This window comes from Zymoseptoria tritici, chromosome 10 (assembly GCF_000219625.1).
Source record: "Zymoseptoria tritici IPO323 chromosome 10, whole genome shotgun sequence".
NCBI classification, from domain to species: domain Eukaryota; kingdom Fungi; phylum Ascomycota; class Dothideomycetes; order Mycosphaerellales; family Mycosphaerellaceae; genus Zymoseptoria; species Zymoseptoria tritici.
Genome location: NC_018209.1, coordinates 18,638 through 41,027, shown reverse-complemented (window position 1 = coordinate 41,027; position 22,390 = coordinate 18,638). Strand labels below are relative to the sequence as shown.

Below are 22,390 nucleotides of genomic sequence, written 5' to 3'. Positions count from 1 at the left end.
GCAACGTGTCCAACTGCTGGAAAGGTCTTCCATCCGATTGGTCAGGTTGGTGTGGATCCAAGTGGGATTGCACATAGGCATTCTTAGTATTGAGAGTAAAGTTCGTGGATTGTCATTAAGATTCTCCACTCACCTCCTTACTTCTGCCAGTTTCTTTCCTTACACGATGTCCCCTGGAGCCTTTGGGCCAACATGAGCGACGCGAGGAAAAGCTGTATACTAAAGTCGTTATAGGTAGGGAATGAATGGATCCAGGTACCAGGTATTTAATGGTTCTGGTAGGGTGAGTCTAATGCCAGAACTTATCTAGCAATTGATCTCATAAATGAGCCACTGCAACCAAGTTATGCAAATGGCTACCCTCAGCCCGCGCCTTGTGCTCTGGCCATCGCACAATAGTCTCACGCATTACATCTGTTCCCCAGCTGATGCAGTCAGCGTTCTGACATTACTTTAAGCAGAAACCTCGCAGTGATTGCTTACATGAACTCCTGGAAAGTCTTGTCTGCCCACAGATCTGGATTCTCGCTGCTTCCCTTGCCAGCATCCATGATCTTCCGGTCTCGCTCCTGCTGCTCAGGTCCATCAGGAAGATGAAGAGCTTTGCGAGTCGCTGCGGCCGAGCCTTGGACGGCCTCTGCTCGAGCTTTGCGGACTGACTGGAAGACGGCCAGCGCTAGAGGGATGTCCGCGCTGCTCTTGGTAAGTACGCACTGCAGGACTCCGCCGTCTTCGATGGCTTGCGCAGCTCCTTGCGCGACCTGATCAGTTGTCAGCTCAAAATGGAAGTAAAACAGAACAAGGCTTCATACGTAAGGTAACATTGGATGGCTTGCGTCGCCAATCAATACCACACGATTCTCTACCCATGATGGCAATGGGTTGTGTGAGTTCAATGTCCATTCCATCACATCGCCATCCGGTACGTAGGAAAGCAGATTCTGAACCTCCGGACACCAATCTCGGTAGAAGTCAAGCATTTCTTGCTTGTCGCCTTTCCTGGTCCAGGATGCTGCTTCGTGTGAGTCGAGGTCTTCCTTCTGCGGGTGCAACAAGACAATCTGCTTCTCGTCAGTGGGACAGCAATCTAGTCAAGACTGCGAGGGAATATCCTAACATTGTACACTGTGTTGTTCTTCACTGGATACGCCATAATGTGCCCACCTGGCCCCATCCATCGCATGCCCACATTCTCCTTCAGAAGCTTCAGTGCGTACTCGTCGTGCTCCAGCTTCTCCTTGGGAATCATGATCCGATATGCGGAGTCACCTGTTGACGTGGAATGGTCCTTGTAGCTGTGATGCGCGGCAATCTGCGCTCGGACGGAGCTTTTGATGCCGTCTGCGGCCACGACCACATCGCCTTCAATCCATTCACCGCTGACCAGCTGCACTCGTGCCTCGAAGTTCTCGTCCACTCTGACAACCTTGTGGCCCGTCCTGATATCGACATCTGAGGCCTTTGCACACTGGAGAAGCACTCGCTGAAGATCGCCGCGATGAATAACTCCGAGAGGGGCGCCGTATAATTCCGCAATCGACGGCATGAGCGGTGCAATTCCCAGCTCGGAGTTGTCCTTCCAGCGACGAAGTGAGTTCTTCTCCATGAAATTGCAGTACTTCACGACCTCGGGCAGGACGCCAAGACGTCCGAGGATTCTAAATCTGTCAATCATGATTCCGTAGTAGCTGGCGTCAGGCCGCTCACCTCATATTGTTTGGGGCCATCTGGATGCCTGCTCCCACTTCAGCGATTTCTTGCGCTTGCTCCAGAACAACGACATCATGTCCCGATTGTTTCAGGCCTGCATCGCGTTGATCAGCTTCCGTCGTAGTTGTCATTCGTGCGCTGCTTTGTATACCCAGGCCGGCTACGAGTCCTGCGATTCCAGCACCGACAATGACGACTTTGAGTCGCTTTTCGGGCTTGTTGTCGAGCTTCCATGTATCGCGGTAATACTCCATTGCGAATGATGTTGGAGCAAAGTTGTCGTAATGACTGACCCGGCGCGATGATCCGCCGTTCTTTGTACATGTTGTTACATATACCTCCGTCGAGTACCGACAATCGGCATCTGATCCCCTACCTCAGCGGCATATGCACCCCTACCGGCATCTGATCCCCTACCGTAGCGGCATATGTACCCCTACAAAGACCTTTTAAGCTCGTTTAAGCTAGATTGCGCCGGTATAACTCGGCATGGTCTACATGCTCGTCTTGGTCGCAGTGCTGGCTTCCATCATCCGCTGCGCGTACGGCTTCACATTGAAGGCTATGTACGTAGAATCTCGGCGAATGTCAATAACCAATCGCAAACCGTCTCCGCTGGTCGCAAGCTTGGTGCGAAATATGCGCGAGGCATCGAGTTCATCCTGTTGCACTGCCTAGTCCTTCCTCTCCTACTATTCGGAATCACCGCCGACGGCACCATCGCGATGACTGGCCGAGGCAAAGAGTGGGTACAACTCTTTAAAGAGACGCACTTCATCGTCGCAGTGGGTGCTGCTACCGCTATGCTCATGGTCGTACTCCATATGATCTGCTTCGTCGAAAGACTCGGCTGGTCTACGCATGATGATATACGCCGGCGTACGTCGTTTGTGGGATACTCGCTGTTCTTCTACGCAGTTGGCATTATTCTCGTGGAGGTCTCGGCAGCTCTCATGGAAGGCGTGGGCTCAGCGGGTGATGGGTGATGATCGTGTTCTGGAGGGCAAGTCTCCTACGAGTTGTACTGGTCAATTCGAGCTTTGTCATACCGAGAATGTATTGAAAAGATCGTTAGATGCGTCTTCAGCAGGGGGCATATGCTTGTGATGGAGAGAAGTGAAGTTGACGGAAGACGACGAGGGTGCAAAGTCAGCACCTCGCCAAAATTCGTGATTTTCAAGAATTCCGACAATTCCGACAATTCGAACATTTTCGGATTTCGAACATTGCGTATAGAAACCGATACTATATGTACAATATGCACTTTTTAATGCTATATATCTAACATATTTCGTTTATAGATAGGTAAGAACTATATATACGAAGTATTAGAAATATATACTATAGATATTATTTATTCCTATCGAGGTGTTTCTTATTATCGACATCGAAGGACCGTTAGACGAAGTCGATAGTTTAAGGTTTTTCCCCGCATCTAAAATTTAGAGGGAAGCCCTCTAATATTTAGTTAGAAAACTATAGTAGCCCGCGCCCGAAGATTACGCCCGCAGCGCCTAAAGACGGGATACTTCGCGATAATATTCTTCGTAACGATAACATTCTTCGCAACAACTATCTAGTAATATATTTAGTGCAATACATACGAAGAGCAATATAAAGTATTAATTCCTAAGGTACGGAAAAATGCTTAAAGTCCGACGCTGTTCGCAGTGTAGTGCAGTGTAGTGTCGAATTATCGAATTGTCCGAAATCTTGAAAATCACGAATTCTGGCGAAGTGCTAACTTTGCACCTGCGTAAAGACTGATCAACCTTTCTTCGGCCCTAAAGTCTATTGCTTTCCCCTCTAATCACGCCATTGTGGTGGCAGATCGCGAGCCGGCGATCAGCCCAAGTTAGCAGCTCATATATAGCCGCTGTACCCAGTCTCATCAACATCCTATCAAGTTGCGATATACCAAGAACAGTCATGTTTGCTATCAGATCTTCTCGTGGCTTCGTCGGCTTTGCGACAGGCCCACGACTCACCAAAGCCGTCACACGAGGCTTTGCAACCACTCTCGCAAGGAAGAGCACTATCCCATTCGAGATTCGCGGTACCGGTGACGGCGTCGCTCAAGAGGTCTCCGTCAAGAACTCCTCGCACAAGCTCACGACCGATGCCTACCCTGCGTTTGGCGGCAAAGATGCAGCTCCATCGCCACTGCACTTCAATCTGACCTCGCTCTCCTCGTGCACGCAGGTGACTGGATCTTTGGTAGCCAAGGATCTGGGCATCAATCTTGGGAAGTGGGATGTCGAGGTAGCCGGCCACCTGGATCCGAGCGTGTTGACGCAGGGAGTCGAAGGGAACGCCAATTGGAAAGCTATCAGCTTGAAGGTCAGGGTGGATGCAGAGGCTAGCAAAGTGGACTTTGAGAAGTTTGCGAGCGAGACTGAGAGGAGGTGTCCTGTTACTCAACTAGTCAGGATTGCAGTCGTTGATTTCCTGCGAAGGCGTACTTGCTGACAGCTGTGTAGTTCAAGCGAAGCGGTGTGGAATGGAGCAGTGATTGGCAGAATGGATCCTAATCCTGTGTATCTTTATATGTGGACGACTGCCATGTAAATTCAGCATTTCGATAGACTGGCTCGAGGAAGAGTCGTTGCAGTCTAAGCCCCACCGCTAGCAAATCTCCATGAGAGTCCTGTTGCTTGACACATTGCATATCCCAGGCTTTCAAAAAAGGCATGCGTGTTGTTCGTTGTCGCCTCTTACAAGACCACTCTGCCCAGTCAGATCAACAACTCCGCGGTCGATGTTGTCACTCGACATCCCGATGACATATGCGCCATGGCCAAACGATACGTCCGCGGATTCCACGATCCCTAAGACGAGGATGGAGACGAGCAGTCTGGATTCTCCCCGGATGCTCAGGACGATCAATACTGATGGCAGCTATCCACTTGCAAGACTCTTGACCACGTCCTCAACGGATCCGAGCTTCTCCGCGGCCACGAGGCGCCATGGGCCTACCTCCTGCATATGCAGGCAAATACCACACACAATCTGCATGATACAGTCATCGAACAAGTGCCAGCTGCTGTTGGTCGAGTGATGGATGAGGTGCTCGGGCAAGGCCGAGACAAGATGTGCAGGTATGACTGCGCCACCCCTGCCGATGTGCAGAAAGTCATGGCCAACATCGCGCGAGCAACCGTGGTCAACCAACATCCTGTTCCATCCATCTGGCCTTTCGTCGAGCACATGAATGTGTACATGATGAACGAGTTTCTCGCTACCGGCCTCACCCTGGTGGACACGCCTGGCCTCGGCGACGAGAATCTATGGGTGCAGTTGACTACAGACACCGCAATGACCAACGCCGGAATGATGGTCTTGGTGCATGATCATGCACGTCCTAACGGCCAGGCAGTGCTCGATCAGGCCATTCCGCAGTGTGTCAATCGTGGCAAGATCTCGACCACTATTATGGTGTTGACCAAGATGGATGAGATTACAGTGCCTCCCGAGGATGATCGTACCGCCTTGTCTGTAGCTCAACTGAACCGCCTACAGACAGTCGAGCAGGCGGTCGCTGATTGCCAACGACTTTTCACCGAGGCAACTCGCGCTCCAGTACTCCTGTCGGAAGACGATGACGCATCCGCCGCAGGTCTCCGCGCTGCGAGAGCCACCAAAGGTGCCGCCCTGAAATCTCTCAGTCAGGCTCGCCGCGAGCGTACTGCGTGCGCAATCAATATTTTCATCGACAAACATCGTAACCTTTTACGTGAGAAGGTGGACGACCCAACCATCATCCGAAAGAGAGCACTCAAGGTTATCCACATCTCGAACAAGCAATACTTCTCTGCCGACCCCGACGCGCAGGTGCCCCTCGCGGACACTGGAATTCCGCGTCTGCGTGCTGAATTGTGGCGATTTGCGCACAAGGATCATCTCTCTCATCTCAAGAGCGTGATGAGGCAGCTCTCACTTGCTCTGCTTGGCATTGATGCCGTCCTGAACCATGCTCCAAGTGTGCGAAAGGAGAGTATGCGCCCAAAACTCCGAGATCAACTCGATGACGAACCTGAGCTCTGGGTGAGTTTCTTCCAAGATTTGTTCAATGCGCACGCTGCCCAGCCAATGCTCGCTTCTAGCGCGTCATACACTACGGGCATGATCGATGTCATCGACAAGTTCCCCGGGCGTTTCAAAGCGCAGACTATCATGACCCTTCTCAAGAAAGACGGCGTCTTCAAGCCGAAAGGTTCCATCGGCGAGGTCGATTGAAATGTTGAGTTGTGCAAAGTCTTCTCCGACGATGCCTTTCAATGGTGGGACACTCTGCTGGCATGCTATGGCACCGCTGGGTTCAAGAAGTACGAAGAGGCATTCGAGACTCACTTCGAGGATGTTTGCTCGAGCATGTCTGAGCTTGGGGTCACGAACGGCTTCGATCCGACGAAATTCAACGCGGTCGTCGGGCTTCGAGCTCAGCAATTGGATGCTGAGATTCGTGCTATATGGAACACCTTCATCGGTACCACAGATGCTCTTGACGACAACCTCATGGGCTACCGGGCGCCAAACCTTCTCCAACTCGCCCACCAACCGGCTTACGCCGACGCCAGCAAGATCATCGGTCAGCGCAAAGGCAAACCGGTAAAAGCCGGGTTCACTGCCTCCACTGGCAAAAACGTCACCAAGCCGAATCCTACATATAGTGTCACGGTATTGAGCAAGGACGCGGTCGTATCGATTAATGGTCCTAAGTTGAAGTAATCCAGGTCTTCCGCATCGCAATCACACAGTTCCTTTACGTACTCCTCTCGGTACACGACAGCTTTCAAATCAGACGAAGCCCAGTCCTCGAACCAATCCCCAAGCTCTTTCTTCCTGGCTCGCGCATCGATGACCTTGTTGCCCTGCATCTGGTTCTCTCGGAGATTGATGGTGGAAGTCGGCATCTGACTGAACCCAGACGGGCTTGCTGGTCGAGTTTGCACCGAACTTGCCCATTGCGATGAGATTGGATGTAAGATGACTTCCGGCCAGATAGCCGACCGCAACCGTGCGGTTCGCTTCAGTGGGGAGTTCTTTCACTGTCAAGAGTCGACGATCCGCGCCTAACATCGCGCCCTCCTGTCACCTCAATCCGTCGATGCTAGCGACATCCCTCATAGCACTGGCCCTCGTGTATACTTCCACCAGTCGCCTCTTGAACAACAGCCAAGTCGCAACAATCATGACACTCGACGGACATACAATTTTTCGTCCAGACCAGACATGGTTCTTGGAATTGGTCTGCCTCGGCATCGATGTGGTGTTCCTTTGCGGTCTGCTTTGCTGCCGTCGCTCGCCTGGTATGTTCAGCACGAAAGCAAGAGCTCCGCCTCTACAATTTCACCAGGGGTCGAGGGCCAGAACGCAAAGGCAAAGGATACCAAGACTGGAAAATCTGTCGAAGAGGCTGATTCAGGCGCTCTTGGTCTGCAGCCCCCGGCAAGCGAGGCTGGAGAGCAACAGCCGCATGCATCGGTGAGTGGGCCGCCGGAAAATTCTCGAAAATTCTATTCGGTGAAAGTTTCGACCTGGGGGGATTGCAGGAGACTGGCGGGCCAAGCACAGTGACCATGAGGTCGGCGGACGGTGATGGCGGCGGTGAAACGGCGGCGATGACGTTCGCTGCCCCGTCGCTTGAAAGGTTGTCCGTTGCGGCTAATAAGGCTGGTGCCGTGAAGTTAGGAGTAGCAGCCAGGGAGACGGGCAGTGCATGCAACACGACGCGATGCAACATGGCGAGACAAGGCGAGCATGCCATCGAGATCCTCGGAAAGATGATCGACCGATGAGGGCAACGGAATGGATCCGTCTGTGAATGCCTGTGGTGGCGGCGTTCGTATAGATCCAGAGTGGTCAATATGAGATGTCATCAATGAAGTGTCATCAATGAATCCTTAATATGACGGACCTTTGATGAAATATAACGAGGGCACTAATGATATGAGAAGTCATTGATGAGGGTAAGTGATGATTTAGTTAATAATATCGTCGGTAACCCTTCCCCATTAGGAAGGAGGTAGTATTAATAGCGCGCAGCCGCTATAGCAAGATGCCAAGCCGTCATATATGAGGATTCATTAATGAATTATGACGACCCTTCGCTACTGATGATATGAATTATGACGACCTGTTTACTGATGAGTCGTCATATTGACCACTCTGTATAGATCCACGGTGGCGACGATTCGCAAGCTCCGAGCTGGCGCAGCGACAGCAGAATCTGGACACGTAGTCCACGAATCCATACATCAGACGCACCGGCATCGAGAAAACGTTCTCCAGCTATCCAGAAACACCCTTGGGCTACCTAGAAAACGGCCATGATTCAGAAAATGGCATCTGGCCATCTTGAAAACGCCCTCGAACCATATGGAAAACGGTCAGGATACAGAAAACGCCCTCGAACCATAGGGAAAACGGCAAGGATTCAGAAAACGCCATCCAGCCATAGGGACAACGGCAAGCCATATGGAAAACGCCCAAGATCCAGAAAAAGCCCTCGAGCCATACGGGAAACGGCTAGGATTCCGAAAATGCGCCCAGAAGACGGCATCGATAATCCAGGAAACGTCCTTGATTACAGAAAACGGCCGGGTAGATGCCGAACACGACTGGTCTATGTAAAGAACGTTTTCCTGTCGGTGTTGCCAGTGTAGCGGCTGCACGAGTCTGCGTTGTGCATCACGGTCGGCGGCATGACATAGCTCTGTAGTTGGGCCGACTCATAGATTCCAGCTTGTTCCATACCGTCTCGTGTAGTGGTGATTTCTGTCTAGAGGACATCAGAACATTGGTGGAGGAGGTGAGCGGGCCGACTACGTCGATGCGGGTGCTGAACCAGTTGCTGGTTTGTCTGGTGAAAAGCTCCCGCGGCGGAAGGTTGTGACTGAGAGATCTTATAACGCCCTGGAAGGGAGCGCTCAGTGGCCGAACCTTAGAGATCTTGGGATGCGAAGGTTCGGTCACGAAGCGATATCTCACAAATGGTCGTGTCGGCTTTCTGTCACTTTCCAAGTCCTAATGTAACCGGTGCGGGCCATGATCGATGATGACTCGCTTGATGGCGATGCGGACGACGTATCCCTTGGTGGCGATGGATGATTGCTGAGGTAAGAGAAGATCAGTGACACTCTTCGGCGTAGAGGCGGCGCTTCCTATCGAGGAGTCTTGGTGATGGCAAAGTAGTCGCAACGCGATCCAGATGGTACTGGTGGTAAGAAACAAGACAAACGGGCTTTGAGACATCGGAACAATGGTGAAAGATCGGCGGCTCTCCCGAGTCCCTTAACGGCCCTCCATACTGCTAGATTTAGCTTCTTGCTCATTTATTGTCGGTTCGAACCGTCTCTCTATTGCATCTTGCTAGCTGACAAAGAACAATAGATGTCCGAGAGAGAGGGAGGGATCTTTCTACGACAGAAGTCGGGAGACAGAGCACAAATCTCGGGAGACGTGTGCCGCCCGCCATCGTGAATCAAGGAGCAGCATGTTCGAAGCCACGCCATGACATACACACGGCGACAGGGTTTGCTTTGCTTTGTGAAGCTGTTAGCCAGAACTTCAAGTCGGGCTGAATGCAGAGAATCTTGACTGCTTTGATCCAGGCTTTCTTTGTTCTCGATTAGGGCAAAGCGGGCATAACTGGACTGGGGATACACGACTGCCGCGAGACAAAGCTCTTTCTAGTCCAATAATATATTCCGCGTACGCTTCGTCGTCGCGACTGCTTCTAGGGGATGTAGTAATGATCGTGGAGACATCGAATGGAATGTTGGCGTTCGGCGGCGTTGCTATCGGTTGTCGAGGCTGGATACGCTCCATTAGTCTGTCTGGATTTTGTGGGCAACTTCTGAAAGTTACGCTGGATATTCGCAAAGCTGGCTCTCTCTGTAGGGCGTCTGTCTGATGTCTTAGTACATGAACATTAACTTTCCAGTATATAGCTGGAAGGCTGATATCGGAGTCTACTAGGTCCATGCACCATCGCGGGTCTGCCCGCTTCTTCCCCTAGCGCGCTTTCACGTGCAAGTCCCAAAGCCGCTACAATTTTTCATCACCACATCTGAAGCGTAGACTCTCCTTCAACATCCATCGCCCCAAGAGTCTGTGAAGATGCGTTTGCGCAGTCACCCCGATCCCTTAGCCGACGGCATTTACGACCGCTGTCATGCCGCCGAGCTGAAGGTCTTCTGCTCCGCACGCGGCATCGCGGCTCCGATGTATAGTACCAGACAGGCGCACTACGAGCGCAGGCGCCTCCTCATCGCGGCCGACTTACAGCCGCAGTTCCACGTCTTCGTTCATCTACCCGTCGAACTCAGGTAATGCTCATCTCCTGCTCCCAGCTCTGCTCGCAACTGACTCGCAAATTGTACAACAGACTGCGGATCTTCGAAATCGTCGTCGGCTCGCAGAACCGGAGAGATACCGAAAAGCTGCTTCTCACCAACCATGCTAGCTCTCATGAAGCAAAGCAAATCCAACACGAGATCATCCCCTTCAAGATCTATCTGCGGGTCGACCATCGCGAGGCGACAAACACTATAAGCACTATCATGACAGTCGGGAGGAGTGGAACAGAGCTCTCCTTCTACAGCTGGATCAATCATACGATTGCCGCTCATGCGAGCTTGCTGGACGATAAATACCACAGCGCACTTAGCATCGAGCAGCACTTTCCAGCGCAGCTCAAACAGTGTCGCCACATCAAGCTCCAATTCGCTATTGGGTGTCGGCTAGGCTTCTCGACCCCGGTGGGTGCTTTCAAACAAGCCTCCCAATTGATCTTCGCACTCTTGTCTTTCCTCCGCAACGACGTGTCAAAGAAATGAAGAAGCCTTACAATCGACCTGACCTGGACTTCTTCGAGGAACATTCGCTCTCCAATCACCCGAGAGGTCACTCGCGAGACGCTGATGTTGTCCGCCGCCACGCTCAAAGATGCGCTCTGGCCATTGCAATACCTGCACCCTGGAATCACGCTTTCGATCGTCGGTGAGCTCCCACCAGGATTCGACTCGGCCGACTTCGACGAAAAACGCGCGGCCAGCGAAGGAAAGCAAGACAGCATCGCGCTCTACAACAAACTCCGCCCAAGCTACGATCTCGCCATCGGGCTGCTCGCGCCGAGTGGAAACTTGGCCCAACTTTCCTTGGCAATCACGTTGAAGAACGCTATGCTTACAGTGCGCCAAGTCGGATCAAATGGCAATTTCGCGAGTACGAGCACGAGCGATGAAGCGGCTTGCACTGCACTTCACAAGCTGGAGGAGGAGATGTTGGATGTTCCGATGAAGAGCCTGCTAGCAGCAAAGGCCACGCTGGAGGCCAAGAAAGCCGAGGAGGAGAACGAGGAAGAGGGCGTTTTGTGAGCGTACAGCGGATAGAGAAACAAGAATTTGCTCATTCAGAGGTGTTACGATCGAACAGCAAGACATGGCTTAGTATGATATCCACGGAAGATTTTCGGACATGCTGGGGCATCACAGGACGAAAAGCAGCTGGGAAAATGCAGTTGGAACGAGTTGACGATACGTGGATGAGTTGGGAATGGAAGGCGTTGCGATGCTTTGCTTTACATCGAGTGATGCTGCAACTACACTTGGCGTCCTTGGACTCTCCACGACACCTTTCTTAGGTTGGAGTCTTGCAAGACTGGTAGTTCTTCGTAAATAGAATTCACGTACATCGGGGTCTGAAATTCATGAACATCTGGCGAGCCCGTGACAGCGGTAGAATCAATCGTACATTCACCTGCAGGTAAGCGGACCGCTCGGTAAGGGCCCGTACCGTTGGAAGACCTTGACCACGGACTCAGACTTTGCAGAAGCCTCCTCTTCCTTCTCCTCTCCTCATCCACTTCGCCCTTCTACGTTTCCCTCTCGACCTGGTCGAGACACTTCCTTCCTACTCACATTGCCGTTAGCAAATTTGGAGCGCATCGAGCTTCGACCACCACCTTCGTCCTTCAATATGGACAACTTCCAACACTCGTGCTCTTGCGCTGTCAAAGCTCAGCTGGTCAGTTCAAACCCATACTTACTTCATCAGCAACTGACTTCGGAATCACAGCCGAGCGATGTCTACATCTACTTCGCCCTCAACCTCCTCGTTCTGTCTTATGCGCTTTCCCGCCCCCGCCGGCAGACCATCTCTCTTCAACGAATTCTGGCCACAGCCGGGCTACATCGGATACAACAGCGACGGATCCGAGGTGGCATATGGCTGCACCGAAGCTCCCAGCACTTCATTCCTTCGCGACGACTATCCTAGCAATGCGACCTCCTGCTACTCCAACAACACGAGCTACAGCAGCGCCAACGTTACCAACTTCGAGAACGCCCCAACTCCAGCTGGTACGACTGAGCTCAATTCTTCTCTGGGGATGCGGGGACTTGCGCCCGTGGGCGTTGTCGTGCTCGGTGTCATTTTCACTAGTTACGGTAAGCATCACTTTCCGGTCCCGACGTACACAGCTAACGTCCTAGGGAACCCCACCTTTATGCAGGAGGGGAAGCGCTTCGCCCTCGTCGTGATCGTGCTCGCCATATCGGTCTTCGTCTCCCAAATGGAGTAAGGCGTCCTCGACAAACAGAAAGAGCAACGAGAGGAACAAGGGCAGTGGGTAAAACAGGCAACGAACTTCGGGTTCGGAAGGACAATTCATCGGTCCTTGCACGGCGCGAGGGCAATACGTTTTCTGCGGCGTGATATTGTAGTCTCAAAAGTTTTGCATTGGGATTTGGGAGAGCTACAACTCACAGCGATCGGACAAGAAGATGGTCAGACAGGGAAGTACTCTACAAAAAGAGGGACGAGTCCTCTGACGAATGTAGAGGTACCGTACTAGGACAATGAATAGCTTACAACAAAGCAAGCTTGATGTTTCTGTCCACCCTGATCAAGACTTTGCGTTGGCTACAGTAGTAACCTTGGAGATTCTTGGTGTTGTTCAGATGACGGCCTCAAACTATATAGAAAACGTTCTCCATCGATAAAGAGAACGCCCTCGACTGAAAGAACGGTACTTATCATCCGGAAAGCGGCCTGAACCATCCAGAAACGCGTCGGTCGATCTCGAAAACGGCTCGTCCATACAGAAAACGTTTTCCCGTCGGTGTTGTGCTGAAAAGTCGAACCTGGAGCGCACTGCGCCATCATCCCGGAGATTCGAGAGAAGCCCTCTCTACTCATGCGAGAAGATGCACGATTGTTTTCTACTTCACAGTTATACCCAGGCGGTCAACCATGCGGTCTGGAGCTGATTCTGGCTGAGAGTTACTGCGACCTTCAACAATGACATCTTCTCGGCGTTCTTGGCTCGTCCGGGTCAATGTGATCAAGCAATGTATAGACACGTGCTCAAAATGTGAAATGGTTGAACGTGCTAGTGGATCAAGTCACGAACCATTCAGCGTTCTACAGAGCAATTCAGGGACGAATTCACGCACCACGGAGCGAGTCACTCGGCATAGCAGCTCGTGCGGCACGAGCCTTTTGCCTATTCAACTCTTCTTCCTCCTCTCCACCACCACCCGCAGGAGGACCTCCCTCTCCTACCACACCTCCACATTCCTCCTCGAAGGACTTCAAGCGTCTTTGGCCGTAGTCATAGACGCAACGCCTAGCTCTGGCGCATCCAAGATGGCTGGCACTTACGATTTCAGTATCTCGTGCGATCGTCCCGCCCGCGATGGCAACTGACAACGATATTCAGTCAACCCTCGACGTTCTCCTCCTCATCGCTTGCGCCCTTGGAGTAGCAGTCCTGCTCGTACGCCACAAGCAGTCCTTCGGCTTCTCCAAGTCGTCTACCGCGACCATCCCCATTACCGCCTATTGTCGCGCAAACGTTCGTGCCGCTCTCAACCGGCGCGAGAAGAAGGACAGCAAGACTCGCGCCGCGCACATCCTGATCGTCCACGGATCATCCCTCAAGCGGAAGTTCCTCACCGTCATCCGTAGCTTTTGCTCCAACCACGGCCCTGAGCTTGTCTTCTTTGTGGTCGTTGTTATCGCTGCACTGAACTCCTACTCGATCTCCATCCCTATCCCAGGGGCTCAGCAGTAAGTCGTACTGCCACCTACATACCTTCCTTTTACTAACTGATGGGTGCGTAGCTTCATCGATTGCATCGTCGCCTCCACGAAGAGTGTGCTGAATCAGCCCTGGCAGGCTTACCTACGCCTCCTGCTTCGCTTCCAAGAGCACATCCAGGACTCGATGCAGCGTGCGAACAAGCGCCGACCCGGATGGGTGGAGATGGATGAGTAGCCCCCAACGGCGATGCTTCAACGGCGATGCTTTCACGCGCGTTGGCATGAGAAGACTGCTCGGCCTATCGGAACTCTGCAGGGAGCGGGAAGCGAGGGAGCAGGCAAGCGGGTGTGACATTGCGAAGTCATTAGGAGACCAGTCCTCTACAAAGCTCAACAAGACTCGAGTCAGACCGCTTGGTTACGCGGCATAGCAGCAGCAGGGGCGAAATTCTCGACTCGCCCGAAGGCATGTCAAAATTGAGTGCAGAGTTCAGCCGGCGAGCTCGACCTGCAGTGGAAAGCGACACAGATTGGTTCAGTCGGTGCTTCTGGGAGTTTGTCCTTTAGCATAGACAAGACAATGAGCTTCGGCAATGAATACAAAAGCGGGTGAGACATACCATCGCAGTCTTTGTCTCCCGCGGTGGAACGTTTCATTTGTCTCCCTCTCCCTGCGGCTTCTGGAAGGTGCTTGGTCCTCTTGAGACGTATTTCGTAAAGCTGCACCACTCAGAGAGCAAACTCCCGTAGGTATTGATTTATCCGCTCGTCGTGAGGCCGAATATTTACATGATCTTCAAAAGCAGCTGTCCCTAGCTGTTCACTCCGTCTTTGCGATTATACCAGATCCATGTCTTACATACACTAACAATGCACAGCATTATGGCTTCACCGAGCGCTGCCAAGGCGCATCAGGTGCTGCAAGACCGTCCTCAATACAACCTCCACGTCAAATTGGCCCGGCGCCGCAAGTCAGTCACCTCTCTGCCTCCTCCCCCCTCCGTCCTCGTACAGTCGACACCAAGCGCATCACACGGTTTACCGTACACAACATCAAACTCCACAGACATGATCGACCTGGGGCATCAGCGTTTACGAGATGACACGATCTGGGCCATTGGCCGCGCGCTGATCAAGGATGTGGTCTTCACCGTGATTTCAGCCATTAGCTACCCGCTGATCGTGGCTGTACCCTTCGTAGTGGTTCTCCAGCTCATCGTCAACAACTTGTGGTTTCTGTTGAGATGTATTTGTATGGACCTCCACCTATTCTTTTAGCTTATCGAAATGAGCTCGCTGACGTCTTCGCTGGATCTCATAGTTTGTGGGACACTTCCACAGTCGAACACACCGCCGACGCCCTCAAATGCTCCACCGATGCACCAGCGACCTTCACCCGTTCCTCCATTCGGTACAAGATCAAGCATACTTCTTCCTACTTCTACGGTAGCCCGTCGACGCCGCAACGTATCTCCGCCACCAGCTGTCTCTTGGTCCAAGAGTATGACCGATCTCAACGTCACCTTGACATCCTCCACGTCTGAGACGTGCCATACCTCGACTCCTCACGAAGAAGCGCCACATCAGAGCTTCTCCACACCGGAGGCAGCGCCAACAGCAAGATCCTCTCCAGCAACTACATCATATCCTTCTTCCCAGGCTCGAAGATTCAAAGGTGAAGCAAGCAAATCTTCCTCAGGTTCACCTGGCAGCAAGCTTGATACCACACCTGTCGCTCCGGCATTTGCCGGTACTCCATCCGATCTCGCCCCTCCCTCCGGTCATGGTCGCCCCACCAAATGCTACGTCGCCAACTCACGCCTCGTGGAGCTGCCCTGGGCCGAAATCGCTTGATCTTTCGTCACAGTCCAACGGATCGGTGATCCTCACGACCCAGGCTTCGACTTCTGGCTTCGGCACTTGGTCACATTCCAGCACTTCCCAGATTCTCACGCACGACGCTTCGACTTCTGCTTAGATCAGATCTTCATTTCCAGCCCGCCTGTCCCATCCTTGGTCTTATCTGTCCTTGAACGTCTTCCTATAGCCATTATGCTTCCTATTAATTTTAACAATATTCTTTCTATTATTCTCTTCTAGCTTAAGTAACGCATCGTCTATGCGAGCTATAGTTGTGGTGTAATAATTCGTGGAAGTTTGGCCATTTTCACGGATTTGGCGATTCTCGGAATTTCGATGCTGCATTACATAATCCGTGCATCACGTGACCTACTGTTCTTCTGACACCTTTGCAACGATACGACGAGGAAGGCAATGCTACACGGTGCAAAAATATCCGCAGATTACCTCGAGCAAAATACAGGCAAAAACCGAAGACAGAGCGAGATTTGCGACGCGTACAATGTCCTTCCCGGATAACTTTCCAAGGTGCTTTCTCCGAGATGACGACTCGAGGACGAAACACGAGGAGGGCAACGCAGAGATAGCGAAAGGGATCCTACCTTACACCTTGTCGATCATCTGAAAAGCTTGCATGGCGAAAACTGGCAGCAACAGGGCACAGTATGAAGAGTGCCAAGCTGCCTCCCCTCCCGCCAAGTCGGCAAAAATGTCCCGTATTCAGCCTCCGTCAAGGTTGCCGGGACAGCCGCTTCAGGCAAAAGGGGCTTCGACTGCACCGCGCAAGTCTCTACGCTGCCTGCGAGGAACGGCCACCGGACCAAGAGGGCACGCAATTGCAGCCACCTCCATGATGGCAAGAGGCCGTGGACCGGGACAACTCGATGAACAGCGAGCGATAGGACATGGACTTGCCAAACTCTGCTGCATATCTGTGTAATGTAACATGCAGGATTCGGCCGAACTTCGTAACACTTTCGCAAGTGGCGCTGCACGCGATGATTTCAGGCAAGTTGGACACCGTGGTTCATGGTATGTCGACGAGCGTGAACGGCGCAGTACATTCCGTCGTCGGCCAGAGCCCTTGCGCTACAGCACTTTTCAATCCGTGCATGTAGGCAAGACTTCGCGATATCCGTGCTGGAATACACAGATATGCCTCGATAGGGCGGCTTGCGACGAAAGGAGACGGGCGAGCTACGTTTCACTCAACATTACGGGAAGTGCAGCAACAAACGACAATGTTGCATCATCCTTACGTTTCCTACCGCAAAGTCTCGGTGGGTCTTCGAGACTGCTGCGAGTAATTTTCCACCATGCCCACCGTTCAGCGAACGATCGCAAGCTTTTGCTCTTGTTGTTTCTGTGTCAAACATCTGCATCCCGACGCCTCCATGGAGCACATCTGCCATAACTCCAGCAAAGGAAGTTCGCATCAAGGCAGTCCGAGGCACGATCGGAGGTCAGACCCAGTGCGTATGCTTGTCTTTTGGTCAAGTCTAAGACAGCTTACTGGAGGCCAGCACAAGAACGATGGACAGAGAGCCATTTCCCCAGACAGACGAAAAACTCCAACAACCAGCGTTGCATGTTGGTCCTGCCGAGAACGAAAGATAAAAGTAGGAACGAGTTCATGTTGCGCGCAGGTGTAACACACTAAATGGTGCCTACAGTGTACTGGCGAAAGGTAAGTCACAGTTATCTCGACTTTCCTCGAATGATCTACTAATCGACGGTGTGTACTTGAAGGCCAAAGTGCATGACCTGCATAAGTCGCAGCCGCGAATGTGGATATGAATACGACGAGGGCGTAACAAAATCAATTGGGCTACAGGTTTGTGTCATTTAACGACGTCTCGGCATACTTAATTAAGTAGACTGTACTGAATTCCGTTCTACTATAGCAACGAGTTCACGAATTAAGTGCGAAGGTCGCGAGTCGCGACTTTCTCTTCCAGCAAATGAGAAGTCGGTCAGATGAAGACTCTGTAAGTTGGCCGATCCGCGCTTTTAATCAATGCTGACGATCGTAAAGGCATTATTATTGTGCCTGGTCCGGCTTGGGGCAGACATCGACAAGCTTGCAGCAAGATTGAAGTTTGCCCCGGAAGAGCTATTGAGCAGAGATGTTGTTCCTGATCTAGACCATTTGTTGGCCAAAGGACCCCTGCGGGATTGACCTTTCGATCTATCATCCGGGCAGACGATCTAGCAGACTTCGCAGGCGGGCTTCGTCTAATGGAAGATCTTTGAACTCAATTGGGAGGCGTGTCTCTTCTCGTATTTCAAAACCATGGGTGAGGTAGAGCAGGGAACCTCGGCGGAAGGTCAGTTGGCCCAGTAGAAGGACTCACAAGATCGTAATGGAACTACAGATGGCCCACCAGACTCGACGTCGAAAACGTTTGTGTAAAACAGATGGAGGTCGAGTAGGCTCAGCGATGGCAGACATAACGGTCACGAGAAGAAGGAAGTGGTATAGCATCAGTCGCAGTGGCCCAAGATATGAGCTGGAATCCACAGCAATACCGTCTCCATCGAGGACTCCTCAAAGCTGAAAGCACATGGAATAAAGCTGCAGATTATCATAATCCCTTCATGTACCGCCAGTCGTCAGGTCATAGCCCGGCGCTGGGGCATGTTGAAACTGCCATAGTTCAATAGCAGTGCGCTAATTCGATCATGTGTGGAGGCGCTACACGGAAAACAATAGAATACTTGGAGCCCGAACAGATCCGATGTGCTCACAGCGCAAACGGATGCCCTTTTCCAAGCGCCGAGTGCAATGCTCGTCCTCTGTCAGCCTCGATGCGGCGGGATTGGCCCTGTGCTTGTCCACGCAGTCCGGTCGCACAGTTCCGGGTCGGATCGATCGGCTGCAGTCCAAGAATCCCTCGTGACTTTCATTCCGCCTCCGCATTCACGACGTCAACTTAACCTCATACCACATCTAGGCTGTACACTTCTCCGCGGAGGTCCCATTCTCGTGAGGCCCACATCCGCAAGGTCGAGGCGACAATTTTCAGCTGTTCCGAAAGTAGAGAGAAGCGCAGAAGGATCAACGAGCGATGCTGACTGCCCTCACCAACACACGAACAACGGACCCAAAGCACATGATCCTTATGTACATCGCGGGTTTCGTCAGGCGATGGACATCAACCCGAGCATATGCCACGGGACCAGGAATAGTATCGAATCAGGTTGTCGTCTTGAGGCTGGCTGGAATGATGGCACAACTAAGAACCATTATGGCGAGGCCGAAATAGAGGGTGCTCTAAAGGCTCCAGGTATAATGTTGGATGACCAGACGTTCGAATGTGGCGGTGGCAAAGCTTGAAATTGTTGTCGATTTGTGCTCTCCTCCCGCCACTGCCAGTCCCATTTTGGGGGTTTGTTAGCGAGAAAAATGGTCTCAAGGGAAGTCAAGGTTTTTCTCTACCTTTTGCTTGGACCAGAATGCAGGCGCGGTGAGTCGGCAGTGATCAGGGCGCCTCCAGTACCGGCATAAAAGAGCAGCCGAGAACCTGGTGTGGCGAGGCTTTACGACCTTTGTGGGCCCCCTTGCGCAGGGATCCGCGGCGCAGCGCCAGCTCTGCGAAGCCTTCAGAAATGCAAATTTCCAGCCATCACCTGCACGTAGAATTGTGGCAAGGGAGTCGGATGGCGTCTGGATTCTGCTCTGCCTTATCCTGATGGCGCTCGTGTCTCTCGTGAAGGGTACGGAGTGCAGGAAGGTCAGAGAAGAAGCCTGCCACCTTATGCCCTTCAATCACGACTGGCTGATGGTGCTTGGTCCCCGCACGAATGAGCAAATATGACGAGGGAGTCTACGACGTGCATATGTCCCAGATAGGACTGCTTCGAGACATGGCTGCGGCTATTTGTGGCGACGGTCGCCGACGCGGATCAATTTCGCTCTTGTGTCCTCAAGCTTCTTACCTCCCAGTGCGCTTCTTTATTGCTCTCTCTTACCGGGTCTCGTAGCAGATTTGTCTGGAGCTGGACTCTCATACTTTCAGCCTCCTCTGTGCACTCATCTCGAGGCCACAGACTGTCCGTCATGAAACGCCAACAGTCACATGCTACCAGCAACGTGAAGGCCGCCTGCCGAGCTTGCAGAGCGAGCAAGACAAAGGTGCGGACCATCAGCCACTCCACTCCTCTTCATCGGACGTACAGGACTGTGACGTGTGTGTACGGAAGGATACTGGTGGTCTGACCTCTACAGTGCGATGGCCAACGACCGATGTGTTCACGATGTGCACGAAAGATCCGCGTGTCCTGCGAATACGATGCCAAGCCAGACGAGTCTCGTCTCACGGCCCTGAAGAGAGAATGCATGGCATTAGAACAGCAGGCGTCGACGCATGAGGTGTTATTGCGACACCTTATCAACAGCAGCCACGATGAGGCATACGATATCTTGAAACGGATGCGAGCCGGCGACGACGATCTCTCCATCTTCGTCGGTCTACTGGAAAAGAGAAGCAATTACACCAACAGAGATGTGGTCCAAAGTACGGCCACGCACAAAGACGGCGCTGCCGTCTTCGCGGACAGTTCCGACGATCGAAACTCCATCGCGTTTCTGCTGGCAAGGAACTCGCCCACAAGGGCTGAAAGTGAATAGAGAGGTACATATCGGCGGGAAGGGCTTGAACACAATCTCTTCTGGAAAGCGGGAACTCAAGCCTGGGTTCATCCGCAAAAGCTTCTCGTTGTCAGCGTCGTAGCCTGCAAGGATGACTATCAGTTTGCGGAAAAAGCGCTCGTTTGTGAGGCCGTTAACAAGCTCGTCTAGAGCTTCTCGAGCAAAATGTTCACCAGCTAGTCGATATGCTTCGTCGATGAACAGCACCTTAGCAAGTGTAGACTCTAGGAGTCTCTTCGTCTTTGGTCCTGTTTAGCCTATGTACTTAGCGACGAGATCATATGCCGAGCAGCTAACTACTTCTGCCTTAGATAAGAAACCCGTGTCGTAGTAGACTTTGCCTATCTTCCGCGCCGTAGTTGTCTTACCCGTACTAGGCGGGCCTTTAAATAGGAAAGCGAACGGGATCTCTTCTTACGGGTCCTAAAAAACCTATTAATGTAAGACCGCTAAAGTCGAGCCTTATAAGAGCTACTCGCTATAATATGCTTATCGTCTTAACGATTCGAGGGCGTAGGTACTAATTTAACGCCTTAGGCAATAATAGTCGTTATCTACGTAACTAAAACTTAATTTAAAACGTTACCTTCTATAAATTTACTCTTTAAGCGTAAAAGCGCTTTATAGCACCGCCGCGCTACTATACTACTACGCCTTTACGAATACGACTACCTTAGACGATTTAAAGAGCTTAGATTTAAGGGACTTAGTAGTAGACTTAGCGCTAATAGTAGTAGCGGTAGAGTAAAAGGATATAGTAGTTTTAGACTTAGTCGTTTTTAAGAGCTAGACTTAGTAGTTTTTAGACTTAGTAGTTTTAGACTTAGTAGTTCTTAAAAGGATAGTTAAAGGAGAATGCCTCTAACTAAGGATATCTCCCTTCCGATAGCCGAAGCTAGCCTAAACGGGGAATATAGTATTAAGTAGCGGAGCGGCTAAACTCGATAGAGACCCTTTTCCTTTTAACTATAATATTTCCTATTAGAAGTACCTTAAGAGGGAATATAGGCTTATACCGAAAATAAATAGTTATAGAATATAATAAGTCGATTTAATAAGGAAGGGAATAAACGAGAGTATCCCTCGAGGCTATATACCCGTCCTTCGTATTACTAAATATATCCCTCTACCTAGACTAGGTACCGGTTACGACCTAACGTCCGCTTAAGGATTATTATACGCCCGTAAGGTTCGTTCCTCTATAGGATATCCTAGTCTAGGCTAGATAAGATAGTACCGGTAATCTATAGTACTAGGATAGTCTAGGTTAGGGATAGGTAGAGGGCGTTATTATAAGGGTGTTCTTATATTACCCCCCTCTTCTCTCTATAACTAACCTTAGTTACGGTAGAAAATTTACGAGCTATTAGCTACTAGGTATCCTAATCTAGAAGGTTTTACGGGTCTATAGCGTCGCTATATTAATTTAATTCTTCTTCTAAACTTTCTCTTTTCTTTACTAACTACTAAAAGTAAGTAATCTAGGGTAGTGCTAGTATAGTCTAGTTTAGGGGTAGTAAGGCTAATATTAGCGTAGGTAGACTATATCTTCCGCTACCGCGGCCCTTATACGTAACGATTACGCTAAAAAGGTCCGTAATAGGACCTATAACTATAATCCGTACTTTAATTATATTAAGGACGTTAAGTTAAATAAGGACTTAACTAAACTATACTAGTTAGCGCCGGACAAGCCTATTAAGGGCATTACTACTAAATACGCTAGCTATCTAGATAATAGAAACGCTAATTACTTCTAGGTAGGGTATTTCTAGACTATTTTAGAGTACTTTAGATCTAGGCTAACCCTAAATAGCTCCCCCTAGCCTATAAGAACGAGTAGGACAATATTAATACCTAGATTTAAGCCGAGTACGCTAATCCGGTAGTAAATACGGATAATAGAAAGAAGTTAAGAAATAAGGTACTCCTATTTACTAGTTCGATTAAGTTATATATATTGTTCTAGCTTATTTTAGACTAGTATACTAATAGTTAGTACCTTAGGGAGCTTACAAATAGCGTTCGCGGCCCGGAGGGTCTTACTTTATACTAGGGTACCCGCGAGTAGGATACGACGGGACCTAAGGTTAAGAAGCGGGATAGGTCGGCTACTACTTT

The 22,390-nt window shown here is 51.1% G+C and overlaps 7 protein-coding genes across 7 annotated transcripts; 6 read left to right on the top strand and 1 right to left on the bottom strand.

The window, feature by feature from the left end:
- Positions 1-319: 319 nt before the first annotated feature.
- Positions 320-1,964, bottom strand: MYCGRDRAFT_87654 (uncharacterized protein; the record flags this gene model as incomplete). Its single annotated transcript, XM_003848694.1, has 6 exons — positions 320-425; positions 484-761; positions 813-1,061; positions 1,118-1,658; positions 1,708-1,804; positions 1,862-1,964. The coding sequence occupies 6 exons, from the start codon at positions 1,962-1,964 to the stop codon at positions 320-322; spliced, it is 1,374 nt and encodes a 457-aa protein (XP_003848742.1).
- A 1,675-nt stretch (positions 1,965-3,639) lies between these two features.
- Positions 3,640-4,241, top strand: MYCGRDRAFT_49178 (uncharacterized protein; the record flags this gene model as incomplete). Its single annotated transcript, XM_003849203.1, has 2 exons — positions 3,640-4,134; positions 4,191-4,241. The coding sequence occupies 2 exons, from the start codon at positions 3,640-3,642 to the stop codon at positions 4,239-4,241; spliced, it is 546 nt and encodes a 181-aa protein (XP_003849251.1).
- Positions 4,242-9,831: 5,590 nt separating this feature from the next.
- MYCGRDRAFT_95999 (uncharacterized protein) lies at positions 9,832-12,295 on the top strand (the record flags this gene model as incomplete). Its single annotated transcript, XM_003849204.1, has 5 exons — positions 9,832-10,040; positions 10,100-10,472; positions 10,617-11,086; positions 11,395-11,478; positions 11,791-12,295. The coding sequence occupies 5 exons, from the start codon at positions 9,832-9,834 to the stop codon at positions 12,293-12,295; spliced, it is 1,641 nt and encodes a 546-aa protein (XP_003849252.1).
- Positions 12,296-13,411: 1,116 nt separating this feature from the next.
- MYCGRDRAFT_95998 (uncharacterized protein) lies at positions 13,412-13,993 on the top strand (the record flags this gene model as incomplete). Its single annotated transcript, XM_003849205.1, has 2 exons — positions 13,412-13,785; positions 13,840-13,993. 2 exons carry the CDS (start codon positions 13,412-13,414, stop codon positions 13,991-13,993), a joined length of 528 nt encoding a protein of 175 aa, XP_003849253.1.
- A 635-nt stretch (positions 13,994-14,628) lies between these two features.
- Positions 14,629-15,302, top strand: MYCGRDRAFT_95997 (uncharacterized protein; the record flags this gene model as incomplete). Its single annotated transcript, XM_003849206.1, has 2 exons — positions 14,629-15,010; positions 15,100-15,302. The coding sequence occupies 2 exons, from the start codon at positions 14,629-14,631 to the stop codon at positions 15,300-15,302; spliced, it is 585 nt and encodes a 194-aa protein (XP_003849254.1).
- Positions 15,303-16,564: 1,262 nt separating this feature from the next.
- MYCGRDRAFT_95996 (uncharacterized protein) lies at positions 16,565-17,830 on the top strand (the record flags this gene model as incomplete). The annotated part of the gene is made up of 7 exons (XM_003849207.1): positions 16,565-16,650; positions 16,786-16,898; positions 17,039-17,094; positions 17,292-17,305; positions 17,398-17,452; positions 17,523-17,606; positions 17,822-17,830. The coding sequence occupies 7 exons, from the start codon at positions 16,565-16,567 to the stop codon at positions 17,828-17,830; spliced, it is 417 nt and encodes a 138-aa protein (XP_003849255.1).
- A 1,480-nt stretch (positions 17,831-19,310) lies between these two features.
- Positions 19,311-20,248, top strand: MYCGRDRAFT_95995 (uncharacterized protein; the record flags this gene model as incomplete). Its single annotated transcript, XM_003849208.1, has 3 exons — positions 19,311-19,335; positions 19,638-19,806; positions 20,017-20,248. 3 exons carry the CDS (start codon positions 19,311-19,313, stop codon positions 20,246-20,248), a joined length of 426 nt encoding a protein of 141 aa, XP_003849256.1.
- Positions 20,249-22,390: the final 2,142 nt, after the last annotated feature.